This window comes from Carcharodon carcharias, chromosome 14, assembly GCF_017639515.1.
Source record: "Carcharodon carcharias isolate sCarCar2 chromosome 14, sCarCar2.pri, whole genome shotgun sequence".
Lineage (NCBI taxonomy): Eukaryota > Metazoa > Chordata > Chondrichthyes > Lamniformes > Lamnidae > Carcharodon > Carcharodon carcharias.
In genome coordinates, this window is record NC_054480.1 from 60168093 (window position 1) to 60193239 (window position 25147).

The 25147-nt window shown below is 42.9% G+C and overlaps 1 protein-coding gene across 7 annotated transcripts in view; it reads left to right on the top strand.

The window, feature by feature from the left end:
* znfx1 (zinc finger, NFX1-type containing 1) overlaps positions 1-12327 on the top strand; it is a 55758-nt gene extending 43431 nt beyond the window's left edge. For all 7 annotated transcript variants that reach the window (XM_041203990.1, XM_041203987.1, XM_041203989.1 and 4 more), the window contains 4 exons: positions 923-1068; positions 3673-3783; positions 5683-5778; positions 7287-12327. In XM_041203990.1, the coding sequence (XP_041059924.1) occupies positions 923-1068; positions 3673-3783; positions 5683-5778; positions 7287-9719 (2786 nt within the window). In that variant the 3' untranslated portion in view covers positions 9720-12327. The remainder of the gene's footprint in view (positions 1-922; positions 1069-3672; positions 3784-5682; positions 5779-7286) is intronic.
* Positions 12328-25147: the final 12820 nt, after the last annotated feature.

Here is a 25147-nt window from a genome sequence, read left to right on the forward strand (position 1 = left end):
ATTGAAATGAAATATGAGCCGGAAGCACAAAAGCCTTGAAATAAAAACAGAAAGTATGCTGGAAGTATTCGGTAGATCTGGCAGCATCTGTGGAGAGAGACACTAGAGTTAGTGGGTTGGATTTTCCATTTCGGTTCGGGAACCCAACATCGGGATCAACGTCGCACTATGTTGGGAATAGTTACTCAATACAATTTTTGCGAGTTACTGTTAATAGGGGGCCCTCCGGCAGTGAAAAAGCTGCAATCTGTCATTGCAGGTAAGAGAGAGAGGGGACATCTCAAGATGGAGGTGTCCCTTCAGCTGCTAGACTGCCTTTGTGGAGGGGGAGCTGCAGCTGCAATTGTGGCCATTTTTCATATCACAATTGTGTTGGGTGAGAGGGGAGGGAGGTGGGGAGGTAGTGATTTAAAAGCATCCACAATGCTCACCACCCGCCGCCCCCCCCAACCTACCCCCCACCAACCAGGTCTGCCACTGGGAGGCTGCCTGCTTATTCTGGCCCACCTGCTGACTGGTAATCTCACACTCACGGTCAGGTAGTAATTCCGAACTTGACCCAACCTCCATGAAAATGACCAGGAATCTGAACTGTGCTGGGGAACTGTCATGCCAACCCCTGGCGAGAAATACCAGCCCACCCACCACCATTCCTCCTATCACCTCACTACGAAAATCCTGTCCAATGCTTCTGGTTGATGATCTTCTGTCAGAACTGGATTCCTGACGAAAGATCGCAGAGCTGAAACATTAACTCTTGTTTCTGTCTCCACAGATGCTGTCAGACTTGTTGAGTATTTCTATCATTTTCTGTTTTTATTTCAACCTTTCAGCAACTGCAGTATCTTGGCTTTTGTATAAAAATCATGAGTTATGTGGCTTCATGACTGAAAGTATTGATCTGAATTATCGATTCAAATAGGTGCAGCTAAATACCGGAAGGTACTTCAGGAGCTGAAACCCCGCATTGTGGTGGTAGAAGAAGCAGCTGAGGTTCTGGAAGCTCATTTAATAACAACGCTCAGCAGTGCTTGCCAACACCTTATTCTGATTGGGGACCATCAGCAGGTTAGTATAAGCCGCTCCTTCCTTTCTACCGTTTAAGTGGCTGTTCATTTGATCTAGTCAGGTGATGTCCTCACTGCTTTCTTTGATCATCTTGCTTACTTTTTCAAACCAGTTTGTGGGATTGTGGGATGCATGCAGCAAGACCTGGACAATTTCCAGGTTTGGGCTAGCAAGTGGCAAGTAACATTCATGCCACAGAAGTGTCAGGCAATGAGCATCCCCAACAAAAGAGAATCTAACCACCTCCCCTTGACATTCAATGGCATTACCATTGCTGAATCCCTCATTATCAACATCCTGTGGGTTACCATTGACCAGAAATTGAACTGGACTAGCCATATAAATAATGTGACTACAAGAGCGGGTCACATACAAGAGTAACTCACCCTCTGACTCCCCAAAGCCTGTCCACCATCTACAAGACACAAGTCAAGAGTGTGACAGAATACTCTCCACTTGCCTGGATGAGTGCAGCTCCCACAACATTCAAGAAGCTTGACACCATCCAGGACAAAGCAACCCGCTTGATTGGCACCCCTTTCACAAACATTAACTTCCTCCACCACCGATGAGATGCACTGCAGTAATACACCAAAGCTCCTTAGGCAGCACATTCCGAATACACGACTACTACCACCTAGAGGGACAGGGGCTACAGATACATGGGTACACCACAACCTGGAAGTTCCCCTCCAAGCTACCTACCATCCTGAATTGGATATATATTGCCATTCTTTCACTGTTGCTGGGTCAAAATCCTGGAACTCCCTCCCTAACAGCACTGTGGGTGTACCTACACCACAATGAATGCAGCTGGTTCAAGACAGCAGCTCACCACTACCTTCTCAAGGGCAATTAGGGACGGGCAACAAATGCTGGCTTAGTCAGCATAAATGAATAAAAAAAAACAAATCTAAAGTCACCCTCTGCACCACAGTATAATTTGAGTTGCACTTGTATGGGGCAGACCTATACCTACAGACCTTGCAGCTATCGAATAGGTCAAAAACTGGTCACATTTATCTAAAGAGCGTAGATTAATCCAAATATATTGTGGCTAGAATTTGAACTCATCACATGGTTTGAAAGTTCATCTTTCTATTGTTGGAATTGGATGTCTAACTAAGCTTGTTCCATTTTTGAGGAAACCTATTCACTATTAAAAGCCTCACTTGGTAAACAGCGATAATAGTTCAATTTACATGATTAAATTTACTTGAGCCTTGCATTGTTTAAGGAACATGAACTGGAATAACCACCACAATGCAAAGGCTGGCACTGTAGACTTGCAGCAGGATATGTTGTACAGTTTGTGCATATGATCCCCCTCCTCCTTCAGGTACCCCATGCCCAAAGAGGACATTGGCAACCAATGCATGCAGTGTAATGCAGTGAAACTACCTTGCTCTTACCAGCTGCCATCAAGTGTATTGGAAGGCCAATTTAGCCAAGTTATGAACACACCTTCCACGGCCATCAAGTTCTGAAGTGGGACTTGAACCCAGAGCTTCTGGCCCAGAGGTAGAGACACTACCACTGTGCCACAAGACCTCCCATGCATATGATAGCCTCCTGTATTTAGCTTCACCTGCAATGGGGAATTCACATCGATACTTTCGGTCATGGAACCACAGTACTCAATTTTTGTGTTTTTTCATTTCATCTCATAAATGACCAGTACAAAAATGACCTTCTTTCTGCATTCCAGTTCTTGAGGTGTGCGGTCATATCCAAAGAACAGTAATGGCAAATTCAGCCAAGTGAACATAACTAAGACATTTTTATTATTTTTGAACTTGTGATATTGCGTTAAAATGTCATCGTATATTTGCTCTAATTGTCCCCACAGTGAGCTTTTTTCTCATCAGCCTCGAAATACAAATTAAAAACAAATGTGTTGTGAAGCTCATGGATTCTAACGATAAACCAAATCACACCTAGGGGTCCTGCAGTTAAATGGGTGAGGGCCAACGGGAACATTTTTGACGTCAATCATTTTTTCCTCACCTCAAAATTTTAAACATCTTCTGTTTCTCAAATGTTGCTTAAATATTAGCAATATGTATTTTTTAATTATGTAATAGGATATTCTGCTGAAATCTATAAACATTAAACAAAAACATAAAATTGCTGCAGTCCACAGTCTGTCGAGTAATTCAGTAACTCTAAGGGCCCACCTATACTGGTAATGAAGATTCACCTAACAACTACTAAACCTCAACAGCAGTATTATTTTCCCAAAACTATGCAGGACCAGGCTCAACATCCAGAAGAATATGAGCTGATTTCAATATATTAGGGTTTAACAAAGGACTTCCCTAAAGTCTGTATTATACTACCTCTTGAGGTTATAGCTCCCTCTTCAAATGTGCCAAGTTGCAAACTGTGTAGTTTTGTTGGTGACTACCCAATGCCAACTATGAAATGTCAGCTTAACATGCTTCTTGTGCCTTTGAAAATACATATCAATTATTCTTTAAATACTTCCAGTAGCTTTGATACTTGTGTCTATCTGATTATTGATAATGAGCCAATTATGTGAATGTTCTTGTGCTTTCCATGCCTTTTGCATCCAGTCATTAACACGTAATGCTTCCCTGACAGCTGCGGCCCAGTGCTACAGTGTATGACCTGGCCAGAAACTTCTATCTGGAAGTGTCTTTGTTTGAACGTCTTGTAAAAGTGAATGTTCCATATATTCGACTAGATTATCAGGTGAGAATGGGTGAAATGAATCAGAAGTATTTTGACAGCCTAGTTTCAATGTTGCTGGAACACAGCTATTATTTAAGTTAAAATGGCTAAAAGGGTGACTTTTCTGTTACATTAAAATAAAAGGTCACCATTAGGTTTTTAGGGAGCGTAAAATTACACAACCTCTGTTGCTATTTTCTCAGGAACTGCTTACTTATAATGTGGCTGGTACAGCCACGCAAATAATAAATTGCTTCCATACTGAAGCAGAAAAATCTCTCCTGCTGTTGCGTTAATCCTAAGTAAATATTAACGTGAAGGAATTTGTGATGAGCAAAATCTCCCCAGGCTCAAATTCTTTCCTTCTGTCAACACGTGTAGAAAGCAGTACGAGAGATAGCTGAAGCGCAGCTTCTTGTTGAATGGTCATTAAAGTTGCCTTGTTCAGAAATTCCCAGTCATTAAATTCTCACAATTTCCACATCAATAACGCACATTTCAGCCTAATGCTACAGCAATATGGTCAGCTGACAAAGTTCAAGAACAGAACTGAGGAACACCACCAGCACTGAGGGTGCGATATGTGCTAGTGACCCTGTAGACTCAGCATATACTGAGGCACGAGTAGACCTGCTGTTGGTTGCTGCTCCAATTTAGCAAAATAAAATCAATGGCTTAGATGGATATTGTTGTGATAGTGTGCTTGCTGACATGTAAAGTATACAACTATTAGATAGTTATGTCACAGGAAGTGATGCGATGTCACGTGCTGCAGCAGCCATCTTAGTTAGTCTGCACAGTGAGCAGCACATGTAGCAGCGGTAAAAAGAAGCCTCCGATAAAGATCTGTATTCAAACTCTATGCCTCTGATCTGTCTGAGGATGATCATAAGATTCCAGCCAAGCTATGGGCAACATTGAAAGACCAGTCTAAGATTAAAATAAATTTTAGGGTACACCACTGGATTTCATGCAGTGCAGACGGAAAGCTAGCAAATGCCTAGATGACTTAATGTTTTCCCAGAAGTGGCCAAACTGTGAATCGAGGTGTTATTGGTTGGTGGGTTGAAAGGAATTCTGGAAAGTTACACCATGAGGACTACTGTGACCCAAAGGAGGGAGGGTTCTTAGAAGTGTGCCTTACTGAAAGCTGTTGTCAGATAGAATTCCTGACCCACCCTACGTGAATGAAGAACAGCATATTGTGGAACTGTGTAACTACATGTTGCCATATTTGTGTCTGCTTAGGCCTGAGTAATGCATATCTTTGTTGCATCGACTATTTAAAGTGAAATTTACCTTTTTTATTTGATGTATCATTTGCCTGTTAATTCAAGTGTAATTTGTGTTGGTTCTGATTTGTGTTAAAGGAAAAGCTGAAAAATGTGGAATCTTGTAGGTAGTCTCTTCATTTGGGGATCAGTCAGTAAATTTGGTTACTTTGGTTTACAATTTCTCCAAGGCGATCGTAACATCTCTAGCTTCCACTGTTCCCACCCATACCAGCCCTGTAGCCAATCTCTCTGCCCTTCTAACTCCCCTCCTAACCCCAGCTCACCTAACCCACAAGGCCCACTTCTTGCTCCTTTAATGCCTTTCCTTTTGATTCCCTAACTACCCATCTTCCCCTCCTGACCATTATAATAGTCACATTTTTAAGTTACAATCTGGCCCAGGACACAAGGGGGATGCTGGCACACAAGGAGAGATAGGGCACAAGCCAAGTCTCACAAATGCAAGATATTCAGAATGTTTAAGGGAATAACAGACTCCATTAAATCTAAGAATATATCCATGACAGGTTTCAATTCATAACCTTCCCCCATGATTTTAATATCTATGGAAATCCGAACTTGGTTGCATGGGGGAGTTTAACAATCAGGAGAAAGTGTCAATTTTTCCATTAATTTTGTGTTTCAGCATCGCATGAGGCCTGAAATTGCTGCGCTTTTAAGTCCTCACATCTATGAACAGTTGGAGAATCACCCATCTGTACTGAATTATGAAAACATCAAGGTTTGAACTGCATTTTTACAATTGTGAATAGACCTTTTTTGAGGGGAATGAATGGAGTGCAAAATGAATAGCATTTACTGCAGTTTTATTCTAACCATTGCAGTAATTTAGTGATGTCACTGAAACATCTATGATTATGTAAGCTTTTGTTAACAACAATATTTGCATTTATATAGCTGTTCCTTCACTGCCACTGGATCAAAATCTTCAAACACCCTACCAGCACTATGGGTGAACCTATATCACATGGACTGCAGCAGTTCAAGAAGGCGGCTCGCCATCACATTCTCATGGGCAATTAGGGATGGGCAATAAATGCTGGCTTAACCAGTGAACAGTGAACATCCCATGAACGATTTTAAAGAAGTGTCTTTGACATAATAAACTGACCTAAGGTATTTCACAGGAGTGTTACAAAGCAAATTTGACAATGCACCACATAAGGCAATATTAGGGCAGGTGACCAAAAGCTTGGTCAAAAAGGTAGATTTTACGGAACATCTTAAAAGAGGAAAGAGAGGTGGAGAGGTTTAGGGAGGCAATTCCAGAGCTTGGGGCCTAGGCAACTGAAGGCATGACCATCAGTGGTGAAGCAATTAAAATTGAGGATGCTGAAGGGGGCAGGATTAAAGGAGCAATATTGTGGGGTTGGAGGAGATTACAGAGCTAGGGAGGGTTGAGGCCATGGAGGGATTCAAAAATATGGATGAGAATTTTTAAAATAGAGTTGTTGCTTAACCAGGAGCCAAAATAGGTCAACCAACACAAGCGAGAAATGAATGGGACTTGGTAAAAGTTACCTCATAAGCAAGAGAGTTTTGGATGACATCAACGTTATGAAGGGAAGCATGTGGAAAACTGGCCAGGAATGTGTTGAGATAGATGTAATAAAGGAGGCAAGTGTGAAGGCTTCCCACATTTGTCACTAGAATACCAAAAAATAGCTAAAAAATCTCCCAACCTCATAAGATATATAAGCCTGTATTTAATCCTGCGTACTCATTCTAAAGAGGCAGCTTGAATAACGTAGGATATAGGTGGCCCAGAAGGAAAAATCTCAGATTGAGATTGATCTGGATACCATTTCAATCGCATTGAACTGGAACAAGTCAGCACTGCTTGACAGCATCATCATACTACAGAAGTCAAGTATTTAATGTTACTATTACTTCTTTGTGATGTAGTATATAGAATTGTATTGTCAGTACAGTTTAATTTTACATTTGAAATGTAGTGGCCTGAACCATTTTGAAATGAAAGGGTTCAAGCCTCTTGCAAAATGAATGGCAGGCATCCATGTTAGGTTAGTTTAAAATGCGGTCTTCTCAAAGAAGGTTTCCATATTCTCTCAGTAAAATAGATATTTCCAGTCTGTCTCTCTGTTTATCTGTACCGATTTATCATGTGTTTTGCACAACACAATTTTAGTTAGTTGTGGAATTTGTTGCATTGACATTTTAAAAACATATTTTTAACTCTCTCTCTTCCTTCCCATAATTTCTCCATAGGGAGTTTCTTCAAACCTGTTCTTTGTAGAACACAGTTACCCCGAAGAGGAAATCCAGGATGGGAAGAGTCATCAGAACCTGCATGAAGCCGCCTTTGTTGTAGCATTGTGTTACTACCTGATCTGTCAGGATTACTCACCTTCTCAGATCACCATCCTCACCACCTACACAGGACAGCTCTTCACTTTGCGTAAAATGATGCCGTCCAAGAAGTTTGCTGGTGTGAAGGTGCACGTGGTTGACAAATACCAGGGAGAGGAAAACGATATTATTCTGCTTTCACTTGTAAGAAGCAATAAGAAAGGCAATGTCGGATTCTTGCAAATAGCAAACAGGGTCTGTGTGGCTCTCTCTCGAGCCAAGAAGGGTCTTTACTGCATAGGAAACATGAGTATTCTAGCGAATGTTCCTCTTTGGAGCAAGATCATGCATACCTTGCATGAAAATGCCAATATTGGTCCCTCATTGTTATTGACCTGTCAGAATCACCCTAAAACTATGACCCTTGTGTCTAAAGCAGAAGATTTCAGTAAAGTGCCCGAGGGAGGCTGTAGCTTGCCATGTGAGTACAGGCTGGACTGTGGCCACGTTTGTACTAGAGCATGTCATCCATACGATATGGAGCATAAGGAATTTAATTGTTTGAAACCGTGTCAGAAAGTACTTTGTGAGGATGGACATAGGTGTGCAAAGTCCTGCTATGAGAAATGTGGCAAATGCCAAGTCAAGGTAGATAAAGTGATTCCTCAGTGTGGACACTTGCAAAAAGTTCCTTGTTCTAAGAACCCAGAAAATTTTGTCTGTAAGGAACCATGTTCAAAAATCCTGCACTGTGGCCATAAATGTGCTGCAACTTGTGGGGAAGATTGTGCAACGTGCACCATAAATGTATCAATAACCTTGAAATGTGATCATGTCCAGGAAGTAGACTGTTACATAAAAGAGGCTGCAAAGATTGGAAGATGTGTTCCTTGCAAAGAAAAATGCAGAATGCAGCTGGACTGCAGCCACAGCTGTCCTGGATCTTGCCATCGTTGCTACGAAGGTCGCTTTCATGAGAGTTGCCAACAGCCTTGCAGGCGGTTGCTAATCTGTTCACATGAGTGCTTGGAACCCTGCACAAACCAGTGCCCTCCATGCCAGCGGCGCTGTGAAAACTTATGCAAGCACAGTAAATGTGCCAGGAAATGTGGGGAGCTGTGCACTCCTTGTGTGGAGCCTTGTGAATGGATTTGTCGGCACTATAAGTGCCATAAGCTCTGCTCAGAGCCATGCGACAGGCCTCCTTGTAATGAGCCTTGCAGGAAACTCCTGAAATGTCAACACCCTTGTGTTGGCCTCTGTGGCGAGCCTTGCCCGAAAATGTGTCGTGTGTGCCACTATGCTGAACTCACTGATATCTTCTTTGGGAATGAAGATGAGCCCAATGCCAGATTTGTTCAACTAGAAGACTGCTGCCATATTTTTGAGGTGACTGGTTTTGACCAGTACATGAATCAGGAGCAAGAAGGCAGTGACACAGTTATAAGGCTGAAAGATTGCCCGAAGTGCCGAATGCCCATCAGGAAGAATTTTCGCTATGGGACAATAATAAAAAACAGTCTCTGTGAAATTGAAAAAGTAAAGAAGGTTGTCCAAGGAGATGCAGAGAAAAATAACCAACTTAGGAAACAGTTAGAGTCTGAACTGAAGAAGCGCTCCATTATAGCTGAACAGCTTCCAAATCAGGATAAAAACTTGTCTGCTGCGTTACAGTTGTGTCCCCTGTCACTACAGGGTCTGACAGTTATTGAAAATAAAATTGCATTTCTCTCCAGACTTGCTGAACTTAAACGTCAAGAGGCAAGATTAAATTCGCACATGAAAGGGAAGTTCAATACTAAGTTGCTTGAGTGTCTGAAGTGGATAGATAAATCTCGAGGGAGGTTCACAGGACAGGAGCTTATTGATCTGCAAAGTGAAATTCAGAGGCTAACATTTCTTTTTGACCTTTATGTCCGGTGCAGCATGGCATCAGGCAGAAAGCTAGATTCTTCAACGGAACACGATATTGCGTGTGTGCAGAGAATCCTTGAGTGCACAAAAAAGTTCACTGAAGACAACGAAAAGTTTGTTAAAGGGAAAATGGAAAAATTGAAGTTGGTTCTACCTGAAACTGGTCTTGCTATATCTGAAACAGAGAGAGTGATGATAGTTAAGGCAATGGGCCTTCGTCAAGGTCACTGGTTTAAGTGCCCAAATGGACATGTCTACGTTATCACAGAATGCGGAGGTGCAATGGAAAAAGCAAAATGTCCAGATTGTAATGCAGCAATTGGTGGTACAAACCATGCTTTAGAAAGTAGCAACCAAGTGGCTTCAGAAATGGATGGAGCTCAATTTTCTGCTTGGTCAGATGTTGCAAACAATATGTTGAATTTTGAAGGACTTTGAAGATTTTTATAAGGTTAGTGGGCCGATATGCTCATTGACTCCTATGCATTGAATTATTGGTGAGGAGAAATCTTGTACTGTTTACATTAACATTTTGGTAGCTTTAGCTGAACACTGAAGATCATGTTGTAATGTCTGGACATCAGGCTTAATTTCTGAAGGGCTGCATCCTTCATTTTATCCTAAGCTCATGCAAGAAGAAATGAGGATAGTTGAATTGTAGCATGGCACCTTTTGGTTTAAATTCATATATAATGCATCTTAAAACAATTTTATAGAGTAATGGATGATCATTCATGTATTAAAAATGTTTTTAACCCTAATTCAGGCTCGCATGTGCTGCATTTGCGAACCCCAAACCAAACTAGAGAATGGGCAGACCTCCATTATTAGTTGTGCATCCATACAATTCTTCAACAACTTTCACTTGCCTATAAAATGGGCCTTCTGTTTTCCTTTGCAAGGTAATCCTTTGTAGGTTACTGCAAAAGGGCCAGAAGCATCTTCTGAGTTGAGTTGAGAAAAACCTTGTTTGTATTTTTGATTTTACTCCTTACCACCCCTTATCACAAGTGAATGCTGTCATCTCTCTAAAGGTCTTCCCATTGGTGGTAAAACTGCAGCTATCAATTAAAGCCATGGACACTCTGCAGCCATTCCAATATTCTCCCACCATACCTTCAGGCAGTCAGCAAGAACTGCTGGGCACATTGAGGTCCTTCCTCCCAAACATAGCCTTCACCCTAAGCAGGCTTGGGCTAGGGTAGGGAGAGGAAGTAGGAGACCCCCTTGTCAAGATTAGCTTGTCCCTGCCTCTCAGTAGGGCCCACTGCAATGGTTGAGTTAAATCTGATCAGACAAGGAGGAGATGAAGTGGAGCCAGCAGGAAGTAGGCTGGCGGAGGAAGGCTGTGGTCATGGCCAGGGCTCTCAAAGCCAAAAGGCCAAATATTTTTGCCCTAATTTTTAAAGTAGCTTTCTTAAGGCAAGCTTCATCCAGATCTTCTGGCCTCTCCAATAGATGGATATTCCAACTAAAACATTGTTTAGCATGAGCACTAGGCTGCATATCAGGGAATGTCTCCTAGCATCAGCAAGTCTGCCATGTTTAACAGCAGAGGCTCCTGGCAGGTAAAGGTGTGATGCCCAGGACTGCAAATTGTCAAGGCCTAGCTTTTTTCAACAAGAAGTGCCTCTGGCAATGGACCTTCTTTATGAATTTACTAATGTAGCATTTAAAAAAAGATATTGGATAGAGCTGGAGTATCTAAACCTTGTGGCATTATGGGATATTTAGGTGCATTTTCTCACAGGCTACGTAGAGACCCCAAATTTCCATAGGCCTTTCGGACACACTCTCGGTTTAAATTTACTGGGGCTGTGACCGGAGGCCCGGGACACAGCTCAGGATGCTAATACATCAGTTCCAGCCTTCACTTTGAGCTTCCGTGGACCTTTTTTGGGGCAGAACATCCAACTGTCCCAAACAGGGCCTCGCATCAAAATGCTATGAGCAGGAGGAGGAAATTTTATGGTGTGGCATTTCCTCTACTCTGGTCCTGGTCACCAGGTAGCTGGTAATGCTAGGAGGAAGTAGACACACCGGCCTCACCTGGAGTATATGTCTGTCTCACCTGGACCTGAAAAATAAGGACTGGCGTTACAGGATCTTGATTGGTACATTGTATGGACCCATTATTAATATTTCCTGTGGCCTTACAAGATATTGATAAGCAATGCTGCTTGCTCCCACACACTGCATGCCGATTGTATGCCCATTGTGGTACAGGTATTTGCCAGTACCATGTAAATCAAGAAACCTTATTCTGACCCAAGGCCTCATTCGCTGAGATTCCCAAGAGAAATAACCCATTATTTTCAGGCAAATAAAGTTTAAATGAATAGTCCTACTAAATTGAAAATATCTTGAGCAGCAAATATTTATGGGGTCTTGAAGTTATTACTTAAGATCTGTCTATCCTATAAGGCAGTTATACTAAGAACAGTTGTATCCAAATCTTCAGATACATAGAATGCATACAGGGCAGCCAGTGAATAAGAACAATGAGCACAAATAGAACTAAGATGCTTGAACTGCCGTGGACTAGATGCCCATCACGGTTTGGATTCACCCAGAGAATTGAGTTCCCTGTAAAAGAGTGGCTGTCGTTTTCGGACTGAGTAATCCACTTGGACAGCAGCTGGGTTGTAATGATAAATGGTGCAGATTAGATACCAGAAAGGCAAAAGTATAGGAAAACAATTGTCTTCTGTCAATGATCTTGTTTCTAGAAACAAAGGGGGATTTGGTTCCCTGCATCTATTATATTGTGGTGGTGTAAATGATTTACAATTCTTTTGTGGTTTTAATAGAAACAGTTATTGAAATTTGGCAGTTTTAGTTTTGCCACAGATGATTTTGTTAGAAATCCAAAATCTGTATGTTCTGGTGCATTAATCCATGAATTACAGAGCCCTGTCTGTCATATACATTCAGTGCATTTTAATAGATTATATGTTCTTAAAAATATATAAATGAGAAAATGTAACCAATTAACAATGAAAATGTATTTAATAAAACTCTCTAAATAAACTAACAAAATGCTGAATGAGTGTTGATTTTGTTACGTACCGTATATACTCGTGTAAAAGTAAATTTTTGAGCCCCATTCTTTAGGCAAAAAGTTGGGTCGACATTTACATGGGTAATGTTTTCAAGGAGCTTGCTCTCAACTAAAACACATCCGTCAGGCACACCTAACATAGGATTAAAAGAATTCACAAGGTAATGGGGAAAGTGGTGCCCTTACCAGCTGTTCATTATTTCTCTCTGTTAGTATCTTGCCAATGTTAATGTTAAGAGAAACAGATAATGAGTATTAGTTGTCTAGGACAACTGAGACCTCCAGTCATTGTTGGGTGGGTTGGCAGAAGGCTTGGTGTCCCCCGCCGATTCTCCTCTCATCCTCGCAAGGGAGCTCCAAAACTTTTTGCAGAGTACTCTGTGTCGCCGAGACAGAGTCCAGTTGTCCCTGGACCTGTGGCAATTCTTCGCCCTGATATTCTGGTCTGTCCGTGCGACAAGAAAGGCCCCCGGACTGGACCGGAATACCAAATGGCGGTTCCAGTCATTTTTCACTGGATTCCTGAAGTCGAGGAAAATTTTAAAAATTCTCCTTCTGCCCTTATACTGGTTGCTGGTGGTGCTGGGCACATACTTCTGACAATGAAGATAACTATAGCCAGCCTTAACATTAATGGCAGCAGGGAAGCACAGCGCAGATTTCAGATTTTCTCAATGTGTGCTTTCTGCAGGGAAACCCACACTGTTCCAAGATACAAAGCTACATGACTCCTGGAGTGGTGGTGGAGTGTCCACATGAGTCACCAGGCCTCAGATTTTGGTTTTGCCCCATATTTTCAGCCAGAGATCTTAGGGGTCAAGGACCCTGTGTCAGGCCGATTGCTGCACTTCACCATCTGTGTGGAGGTTGGGGGGTGGCGGGGGCAGGTGTGACAATCTACTTTGTGAATCTGTACTCACCCCAGACCAGGCTGCAGCAAACAAACTTCTTTGATGAAGTGTCCACTCTTCTTAGCTCCAACAATGAGGGTGAATGCATTTTTGTCAGGGTTGGAGGGGTGGGAATTTCAACTGCACCTCTGAACAGCAGGGCTATGGTGGTGCCCTGCGCTGCTCAGCATCAATGGAGAAATTGAGGCACCTGATCAGGTTTTTCGACTTGGTGGACATCTGATGGAATTTCCGTCCTGACTCCAACGTCTTCACTTTTGCGAGGCCTGGAGTCAGAGCATCCAGAATCAACTGCCTTTATATTTCTAAAGTGTTCGTGTCCTGCATTCCAGCGGCCTCTGTGCAACAGATGCCACATGCGGACCACCATCTGGTGTGGGCAGAACACATTCTGTTCTGCACTCAGCTGGAGTCCACATACTGGTATTTTAACAACCCGCTGCTGGGGGACGAGTGGTTCCTGGACACATTCCATCGTTTCTGGGCTGGCTGGGGAAAGAAGCAGAGAAGAAAGACTTCCACTCCTTGAGGCTATGGTGGGATATGGGCAAGACTCACACCTGTGTCTTCTGTCAGGAGTACACGAAGGGATTGACATCGAGGTGAAAATCCAAGATAGAGGAGTCAGAGAAGGACATGCTCAACCTGGAGTCACATCCCGGACAGCCTGATGAGGACCCAGCCCTGCATTCGGTGTATGAAGGAAAGAAGGGGTGCACTGAGGGACCTGCAACTTGTTGGGTCCCAGGGCACGTACATGAGGTCGCAGATCCAGTTCATTAAGAACCTGGACCTCGACTCCCCCTTCTATTTGCTGGAAGAAAAGGCGGCGGAGGGTGGTCCATTAGTAGATCCTTGTGCTGCTAGCCAATGACAGATCCCTTATCTCTGATCCGGAGAGAATGAGAGCTCAAACTACAGCCTACCTTTCTGCTTTGTTCTCTCCGGATCTGTCTGGTGAGGATGCTCACAGAGTTTTGTGGGGGGACCTGCCACAATTTGGCATGGGGATGGAGCCGGGAAGCTTGATGCTCCGCTTAACTTGGAGGAGCTGACCGGCACCCTCAACAGCCTCTCCAGTGGCAAGCCCCTGGCGCTGGGTGGGCTGACCGTGGAGTTCTTCAGGGCATTCTTGGATGTCCTGGAGAATAACTATGTGTGGATCATGGAGGAGAGCATTGTGACCAGGAGGATGCCCCTCTCGGGCCGTCGTTCCCGGCTTTCTAAGAGGGGGGATCTCCGCCTTCTTAAGAACTGGCACCCGGTCTCCCTCCTAAGTAAGGGGTATAATATCTTGGCCAGGGCGATGATTTCGTGCCTTGGCCCCAAGCTGGACCACATGATCCACCGTGACCAGTCCTACCACGGGCTGTCACCTTCTCTCAAACATACGAACAAGGAGCAGGAATAGCCCCTCGAGCCTGCTCCGTAGCATTACATTCAAAAGCAAAGTTAGGAGAAGATGCCGAATGAGTTTTAGAAGTTTTAACTTTTCTATGGTGTTTGGCTGCAACACAATAATTCAGCAAAGTTGACTAATCTGTCATTCTTATGCCAACATTTCAAGATCAGCAACACTTACTTGTGACATAGATTGTTCAAATGAACTTGAACGCTTAATTCTAATCTTATCTTCAACGGGCCAAACAGGAGAAGAGTCCGCCCAGCCAGTCAACTGAGTGTTACTGGAAAGGGCAGGTTCTGTCCTGCTGTACTGACTCATTTCTTCTTTAAAGGCACCAAGAGACTGCTCTTCACCAAAAGCTGTCCATGATGCAGTTTCAGCTGAATCCCCAAAAGCATTCCACTCAGTGTCTTATCTATCAGTTGAAAAGTCCACATCACTCTTGAATCCTATAAACCCAGACCCATTTTCAGTTTCCTGAATGGATCCAAATTCTCCAAAATCCTCATCGTCATCATTCTTTGTAACTGTGGTGGCAGCTCCCTGCTCACCAAACTCCCCCCATGTCATCTTCATGCTCTTTACGCTCTTTCTCCACCCCCTTCTCTGCTGAAGATTGAGAAAAATTAGCAAACATTTTTCGAGAGTCAGCACTCAGGCTACCAAAATCACCAAACTCGCCTTTGACACCAGCTTCCTGAAATTTTGCGAACTATTCTGTTATCAGCTTTGAAGCTGTTTTGCTGTCAGAGTTTACACAATACACAGCAACTGTTCCAAAATCATCAACCGTAGCATCAGAATTCAACACCAAGCTATAAGTAAAAATATCACCATCTTGTGAACAGTTGCTTCTTGAAATTCCAAAATGATTAGACTAATTTTCCTCTGTCTGTTTCATATCAGTTTCCGGTAGTTCATCACTGACTACATGGTCTTGTTCAATCGTAGACGTACAACGCCGTCTGTAAAATCACCATATCCTTCCTCATCACAATATACATTTACAAATCTAGTTCTGGTATATCTTGTTTTTTTACTATCTAATCGATCTGTATCTAATTGGATCTCTCTAATCTCTGTGACACTGGTTTCTTTTACTATGTCTAAAGATTCATGAACTGACTCCTGAGCATTTTGATCCCCAGGTTCAATGTGTTCCATTGATTCTGATGAGTTTCAATTACTATTAGCAATGCTGGTGTCAGCTGAAGGAGTTGTTGCAAGGAGTTGCATTCGGTGTGCTCCATATCTGCACTTGTACCATTCCCACTTTTACAACTTGAAGCAGCTTTCCGTTTATCATAATCCACTGTAAAGTTCAAACTGACCCAAACATCTGGCTGTTCCCCTAAAGCTGAATGATTGCCAGCATCATGCTCTCCTTTTAGTGGTGCTTTGCTGATAGTAGACAGAGACCCACTTATATTTTCTTCTATTAAGCTGACAGGCTCTTTAACATTTGAAAATGCAGAAAACTCAGCAAAGTCCTCAATTGGTCTAGACTCTGACCAATTTTTAGAAATGTGAGCATTTGTAGTTTTTTGATCACTTGTGTTGTCCATGTTTTCTATTCGTTGAAGTGTGTTGATTGTTTTGTTGGGCATCCATTTGTCAGAATTTCTGGATTGCTCTTTTTACCATTGCAGCACTCTTCTAGTTCTGAAACTATTGCACAAGCATCCTTGACCAGGCTATCAAGTCTAGCAGTTACATCTGTTTGTTTTAAGGGTTCCATTATTTGTTCTGTTGCTTGTATAATCAAAATCATTTCTTGAAGATTTCAATCGAATTACATCCTTATCAGTACTTATAGATACATCATTTGGCATTGGCGTTCCTTCTGCAGATCTCAAGGAGCCCAAAAGTCTTTGCTGTCAATGGCACTTGCTGAATGATAGTCAACAAACACATCTGAATAACTGGAGTATTCATGGCGAAGCACAAAATGGTTCTGGGGCACCAAGATCCCACGGTAGTATTCCAAATCAAAGTCAGTATAACTAAGGGTTGAATTACCAACTCCTGAAAAACGACCAAATTCACCAAACTCCTCATCATCAATTTCAGTCCCATAGTCTAGTGGTGCTGGTGATGCAGAATACATTCGAATAATGTATGCTTCTAAGATGTTTTTCCTCAATCAGTTTGTTACACCAGGTTACCGGTGCCGCTTTCTCCCGACTTCCATTGCGTCTCTGTCTACGGCTGCTCTTCCCACACAGCCCCACCTCACTGCTCACGCATTGCCCTGCCCACTGTTGACATCAGTGCCCAGCCCATTTGATATGATGCCATAATACCATTTATTGGCTTTAGTTTCATTTATTGATTTTTTTTTTGTTTTACTTAAGAGTATAAATACAGGATAGCTGGGACACTGGGTGTAATGGGAGGAGAGCTGTTTGACTGAACAACTCAATAAGCTCTCTCAATAAAGAAAAGCTCTGTGCCCTGGTTTTGGTTTCCCTAATCGGCTTGGATCCTATTAACATTTCTGTTTCTGTGTTTTTATTAAGAAGCCTCCCTCAAACCTTCACACCCTGGGAGAGGAAGCAGCAGTATCACCTGGGCCTGCTGTTTCAATGCTGCTCGGGAGTCAGGGAAAGGGAAGGGCCGTGGCATTGGAAAATGTCACGCTGAGGGCTTCCAGCCCTTGACTTATACCTTGGTGCAGGGGAATTGCACTATCGGAATTCCCAAGGATTCAATTGGCAATTCCTGAGCCTCCCCTTCTCTCCCCAGAAAGGCTGAGGGCAATGATTGAGGAATCAAGCCACGATGGTTCATTTATTTCAAGTTTGCTCTGGAAGTTCATCTCTATATCCTGTTTCCTGCTTATTACTTTTCTACAATTTGTTAGTTTCTTCACCTAAAAATCAAAATCAATTTACATTCTTCTTTCCTTAACTGATAAGTACGAACTGGAGGAATAATGGCATGCGTAACTGTTTTAATGAATAATGAACCAGGGTTTTTGATGTGATTGTAAAGATTATACTTTGGTTCTGAATTTTTTGGGCTTTGATCCCTGAAAAAGAAGGGTCAACTTTACACGAGGTAAATGAAAAACAATGGTTTTTTAGGCTAAAAATCATGGGGTTGAGGTGTGCATGAGATTGACTTTTACACGCGTATATATGTTATTTTAGCCAAATACTGAGTGTGGTACAAATGAGAGAACAATGACACCACTGCAGTCAGCTTCATCATATGGTTTGACCCTCCCCACTCCCGTCTTCATGTCTAAATGGCAGATTCCTTTTCCACTGGGTTTCCATTTAGTTCCAGTTTGCTGTGAGATGTTAACAGAGTTGAGATTCAATGTTGTTACCGCCTTTTCTTGCATATATCAGTGCAAAGACAAGGCTGAAGCTTTTGCAACCATCCTCCGCCAGATGTGCCAAGCGGATGATCCATCTTGGCCTCCTCCTGATTCCCCAGCAGCACAGATGTCAGTTTTCAACTAATTTGATTCAGACCACATGATATCAAGAAACAGCTGAAGGCACTGGATTCTGCAAAGTCAATGAGCTCTGATAACATTCCAGCAATGGTACTGAAGACTTGTGCTTCAGAGCTAACCATGTCAGATGCCAAGCTGTTCCAGTACAACTAAAACACTGGCATCTACCCACAATGTGGAAAATTACCCAGGTATGTCCTGTCCACAATACGCAAGACAAATCCAACCCATCCAATTCCTGCCCCATCACTGCTTTCAATCATCAGCAAAGTGATGAAAGGCATCAGCAACAGTGCTATCAATGGCAATTACATAGCAATAACCTGCTCACTAATGTTCAGTTTGAAGTCCGCCAGGGCCACTCAGCTCCTGACCTCATTACAGCCTTGGCTGTAAAGAGCTGAACTCAAGAGGTGAGGTGAGAGTGACCGCCCTTGACATCAAGGCAGCATTTTACCAAGTGTGGCATCAAGGAACCACAGCACAATTGAAATTAATGGAAATGAGGGGGAAAACTCCACACTGGTTGGAGTCATACTGGCACAAAGGAAAATAGTTCTGGTCATTGGATGTCAATCATCTCAGTTCCAGGATTTTGCTGCTTCATTAATGATATACTTTCCTACCATCATAAGGTCAAAAGTGGGGATGTTTGTTGATGACTGTACAGTGTCCAATACCATTTATAGCTCAGATAACAAAGCTGTCCTTACCCATGTGCAGCAAGACATGGACAACATTCAGTTTGGGCTGATAATTGAAAAGTAACATTCACGCCACACAAGTGTCAAGCAATGACCATCTCCAATAAGAGAGTATGACCACCTCCCCCCTTGATATTCTGTGATTATTACCATGCCTAAATCCCCCCACCATCAACATCCTGGAGGTCACAATTGACCAGAAATTTAACTGGACCAGTGTATAAATACTGTGGCTACAAGAACACATCAGAGGCTGGGAATTCTATAGTGAACAATTCACCTTCTTCTTTCCCAAAACCTGTCCACCATCTACAAGGCCGAACTCTTGGAATACTCCCCACTTAGCTGAATGAATGCAGCTCTAACAACACTATAGAATCTCAACACTCTCCAAAAAAAGCAGCCTGCTTGTTTGGCAGCCCATCTACCACCTTGGCTGCATTATGTACTATCTACATGATGGGCTGTAGCAAATTGCCAAGGCTTCTTCCAAGCACCTCCCAAACCTGTGACCTCTGCCACCCAGAATGACAAGGGCAGCAGGTCCAGGGGAACACCACATCTTGAAAATTCCCCTCCAAGTCACACACCATCCTAACTTGGAAATATATTGTCATTGGGTCATAACCCTAGAATTTCCTGTTTAATAGCATTGCAGATGTACATATACCACATGGACCGCAGCAGTTCAAGAAGGCGGCTCACCATCACCTCATCAAGGACAATTAGGAATGGGTAACAAATGCTGGGCTTGCCAGCAACACACGTGACTCAAGAATAGTATTTAAAAAATGTTCAGCACTGGGCAGCCCCCATATGTATTGAGGCAATTCCCAGTGTTATCACTTCCCACAATGCCACACCTACCTCTGTGCTGTCAAGCTGGCTGCCTGACCTTAAGTCATGGATGAGCCAGAATTTTCTCCAATTTAACATCTGGAAACTGAAGCAATTGCTTTCAGATCCCACCCAAAACTGTACTCCTTTATCATTGATTTCATTCCTCTCCCTGTCTCCTTGATCAGAGCTGCACAACTGTGGGTAACCTTGGAATTGATCCTGAGCCAAGGATCAAACCCTTATATCCTAGTCATTATCCCAGAGTGCTTACCTGCATCTTGCATAGTCTGACTTCACCTACCCTTGCTGCCAAAACACTTACAGTTTTGTGACATTTGGCCTCAATGATAGGCTTTCAACTTGTTGTCAAAACTAGCATGGTGGGTAAGACATCCATTATAGAAACTGCCCCATTTTTAATCTATTGGACTCCATGTAACAGGTAGCCAATCCATAATGCCACCCAGGCAACAATTTGAAAATCAACCCTCATTTCTCTGACTTTCTCCTCACAGGCCTCCTTATCTCTACCTTTCATGAACTGGAACTTGTCCAAAATGGGTTTAGTTTGACTCTTCATGGGGAAAACTGTATACTTACCCCCGGCATGGCTGTGTTGTCAGAAGGTTGTAGATAGGGAGTACCACAGATGGTTTCCTATTGCTCTGTCACATAGATCTCCAGGAATTGGAATTTTTTTTCTGCAAAAATTGAGCTTCAGACTTGGGTAGAGCCTTCAGTCTTTCCATAGGTTAGAATAAATCACCACTGCAATTTTTCACAGTTTCAAAAGCTATTCCCTTCCCAAGCTGAAAAGGAATTTTTCCCCTACATTTTGTTTCTCAGAATTGGGCAAGAGTACTGATCAGCCCCAGTTTGTGAAACAAATACCAACAGAAACAGACCCCTTATTATGAGTTTCATGTGACAAAGGCAAAGAAAGATAAAATAGAATGGACACTGCAAATCAAATTACATGCCCTGCCATGAAAAATGTTTTTGCCATATGGCAACAATCACCATCCAACCACATGATCTATAGGTAGTCATTTAGGAGGCTATAAAAAAGAAGAAAAAACAAATGAGCCCAATATAAACAAGCAGAGATGGTGAATTGAAATTTAGCATTCAGTTTTCATTTCATACAGCTGCTCTGAGTAAATCAAAAGTTACACTGCAAAATCAATAGAATTGAAAAATGAGAGATGTATAATGCATGGTGGGTCCCATATCACCTGGTTTACACAATTACACTATTTGTTCTGAATACTGGTAAGAGTGATGTTCCTCTGGGGTGTGCAGTCAGAGCCAAGTCCATGGGGAGAATTTTCAGCTCGGTGAGCGAGGGCAGGCCCACTCGCCGAGGCGTAAAATGATGCGAGGTGACTTTGGGCATGACGACACTGCGTGTCATTTAGGTTTTCAGTTCAGGGGCACACAGCCGACTCAGCTGCGCGCCCGCCAAACTGTCAAAGGCCGGTTAAGGCCATTAATTAACTAATTAAGGTTATTGAGAAAGCTGCCCATCCAACCTTAAGGTTGGTGGGCAGGTGAAGAGCCCAGGTGGCCTTCACATTTTTCATAGAACCTCATCCATGGGCGGGATGAGGTTTCATGAAGGGTTTATAAATTAAATAAATTTTTTCATTAAAGGTCATTGACATGTCCCAGTTGATGTGACACTATCACATAGGGGGACATGTCTTAATTTTTTTTTTCTTTATTAAAATTTTTAAACCTTAAAACTTATCTATCTGAGGGACCTCCGCGCCTCAGGGAGATTTCTGCGCTTTTTCGTGCACATGCGCAAAAGAGTGCACTCCCGACTCCGGGAACCCCGATCCCCCCACCCCTCCCTGCCCGCACAGGGAGCGCTCAGCACTTCCGGGCACGCGTCACACTTGGCAGGCCTTAATTGGCCCGCCCACATAAAATGCCGGCATGGACCCAATCGGGGGCATCGATTGGGTCCGCGCCCGCCTCCGCACAACCTCCTTGATGAGGGGGGACGTTCTCTCCCATAGTACCATGGCTGACTCAGCTATATGGGGCAGGGTGGTTGAGTGACATGAAGCAGAGAGTGGTGATGAACTGTTGTTATTAGGACTGTGGGTAGATACCAAGTGGAGTTTCACATGGGTTAGTGTTAAGACCATTTCTTTTCTCGATCTATATACTTGACCTAGACTTTGGTGTACAGGACACAATTTCAAAATTTGTGCATGACATTAAACTTGGAAGTGTTGTGAACTTGAGGAGGATAGTTTTTTTTATTCTTTCCCAGGATGTGTGAATTGCTGGCTATTATTACATTTATTGCCCATCCCTAATTGCCATTGAGAGGGTCGTGGTGAGCTGCCTTGAACTGCTGCAGTCCATGTGGTGTAGGTACACCCACAGTGCTGTTAGAATAAACCTTAAGAGGACTTAGATAGGCTGGTGGAATGGATGGACAAATGGCAGGTGACATTTAATGGAGGGAAGTGTGAAATGGTTATTTTGGTTGGAACAATGAGCACAGACAATATAAAATAAAGGATATGACTCTAAAATTAGTGCAGGAGCAGAGGGATCTCATGGTATATGTGAACAAATCATTGAATCTTGTAGGGCAGGTTGAGATAGTGGTTAATAAAGCATACTGGATCCTGGGATTTATAAATAGAGGCATAGCATATAAGAGCAAGGAAGTTAAGCTGACCCTGTATAAAACACTGGTTCAGCTTTAGCTGGAGAATTGTGTCCAATTCTGAGGACTACACTTTAGGAAGGATTTGAAGGCAGTAGAGAGGATGCAGAAAAGAATCACAATAATGGTTTGAGGGATGAGGAAATTTAGCTATGTGGATAAATTGGAGAAGCTAGGGTTATTCTCTTGGAGAAGAGAAGATTAAAAGGAAATGAGATAGAGGTTTTCAAAATTATGAGGGGTCTGGACAGAACAGAGAGAGAGAAGTTGTTCTTATTGGCAGAAGGGTCAAAAACCGGAGGACAACAATTTAAGGAATAAGTGATATGAGGGGAAACTTTTTTTATGCAGCGTGTGGTTAGGAACTGGAATGCTTTGCCAGAGAGTATTGCGGAGGAAGATTCAATCGAGGCTCTCAAAAGAGAAGTGGATAATTATGTAAAGTGAAAAAAACATTCAGGGCTATAAGGAATATGCATTTGGTGGTTGTATCATGCTGGAGGTGGTGAAAATGTTGGCAGATGATCAGTTGAATGCTGAAACTAGTGAGGTGGAAGTTGAAGACATGGTGAAGCCTATTCTTGTTCCGGGGGGTGGGGGATGGGGGTGGGGGGAATGCGTAGGGGTGGTGGAGCCAAGAGGTGAAAGTAGAAATGGGAGAAATGAAATATTCATGGCTGAGGGCTCTGTCAACTGCATTGGGTACAAATCCTTGGTGGCATAATTTGCAAACATGGGGCCAGATTCCATCCATACACTGATATGACATAGCTCTGCATCTTTCTACCCTTCCGCTACCTCTATGCTGTCTGAGATGCTTGTGTGACATCCATTTGAATGAGCCACAATTAACATTGCTTAACATTAGGAAGACTGAAGCCATTGTCTTCACAAACTTCATACACTTGGATACTTGGGATACCTGGTCACAGTCTAAGAGTGAACTAGGCTGTACTCAACCTAAGAGACCTACCAAGATGTGCTTCTAAATCTGTATTCTCTCCATTACAAAAACTGGTTACTTTCTTCTTTAAGACTCATCATAAAACACACCACTTTGATCAAGGTTCTGGTCGCCACTGCAAATGGATACTGGATACTGCAAAGGCTATGGACCCTGACAACATTCTGCAGTACTACCTGTACTGAAGGCTTGTGCTCCAGAACTAGCCATGCTCCAAGCCAAGATGTCCAATACAGCTACAACACTGGCATCTACTGGACAATGTCGAATATTTCCCAGGAATATCTTGTCTTATAAAAAGTAGGACAAATCCAAACTGGCCAATTACCGCCCCTCCAGTCTACTCTCGATTATCAGCAAAGGAATGGAAAGTTTAATCTACGGAGCTATTAAGCAGTGCTTACACAGCAATAACCTGCTCTCTGAGGCACAGTTTGGGATCCACCAGGGCGACTCAGCTCCTGCCCTTATTACAGCCTTGGTACAAACATGGACAAAGGAACTGAACTTAAATGGTGAGGTGAGAATGGCTGCCCTTGACATCAAGGCAACATTTGACTGAGTGTGGCATCAATGGTAGTAGTTTTTGGAGGTCAATCACCTCAGCACAGGGATATTGCTGCAGGAGTTCCTCAGGCTAGTGTTCTAGGCCTAACCATCTTCAGCTACTTCATCAATAGCCTTCTCTCATCATAAAGTCAGTAGGTTCACTGATGAATGCACAGTGTTCGGTAGTATTCACAATTCCTCATTTACTGAAGCAGTCTGTATCCATACGCAGCAAGACCTGGACAACATTCAGGCTTGGATAGATAAGTGACAAGCAACATTGGTGCCGCACAGGTGGCAGGCAATGACCCTTTCCAACAAGAGAGCATCTAGCCACTTCCCCTTGATGTTCAACAACATTATCATTACGGAATTCCCCACTATCAATATCTTGTGTGTAAAAATTGACCAGAAACTGAATTGAACTAGCCATATAAATACAGTGGCTACAAGAGCAGGTCAGAGGCTGGGAATTCCATGGTGAGTAACTCACCTCCTGACTCCAAAAAGCCTGACCACAAGTCAGGAGTGTGATGGAATACACTTGCCTGGATGAGTGCAGCTCCCACAACACTCAAGAAGCTTGACATCATCCAGGACAAAGCAGCCCGCTTGATTGGCACCCCATCCACCACCATAACCATATCCTCTACCACCAATGTACAGTGACAGCAGTATGTACCATATACAAGATGCAATGCAGCAACTCACCAAGCCTCCTTTGACATGACCTTCCAATCCTGTAATCTCTACCACCTAGAAGAACAAGGGTAGCAGATGGGACTACACAGTATCCTGACTTGGCCATTTATTCACAGTTGTTGGATCAAAATCCTGGAACTCCCTCCTTAATTGCACTGTGGATGTGCCTATACCACACAGTCTGCAATCGTTCAAGAAGGCAGCTCACCAAAATCTTCTCAAGGACAATTAGAGATGGGTAACAAATACTGGCCTTGCCAGCAATATCCACATCCCAACAAAGGATAAAAATAACTGAATATCTCCTTTGCTTGACATTCCTTTTGTTCTTTACATCTCAGTAAAGAACATGGGGAAACTTTCCCATTTAAAGACAACATATAAATACAATTTTTGTCTGCTGCTAGCTGCATTACTACAAAATGAAAGTGCCTTGAAAATGAAAACTCACCATAGCCAAATGTCATTGAGATTCAGGAGCTACCTGCAGAAACTTTGTATTGTCCAAAACAGCATTAATTCAGTTTGAAACAAAATTTGTCAATAAAATTGAGTGATATGTTAACAGTATAGGG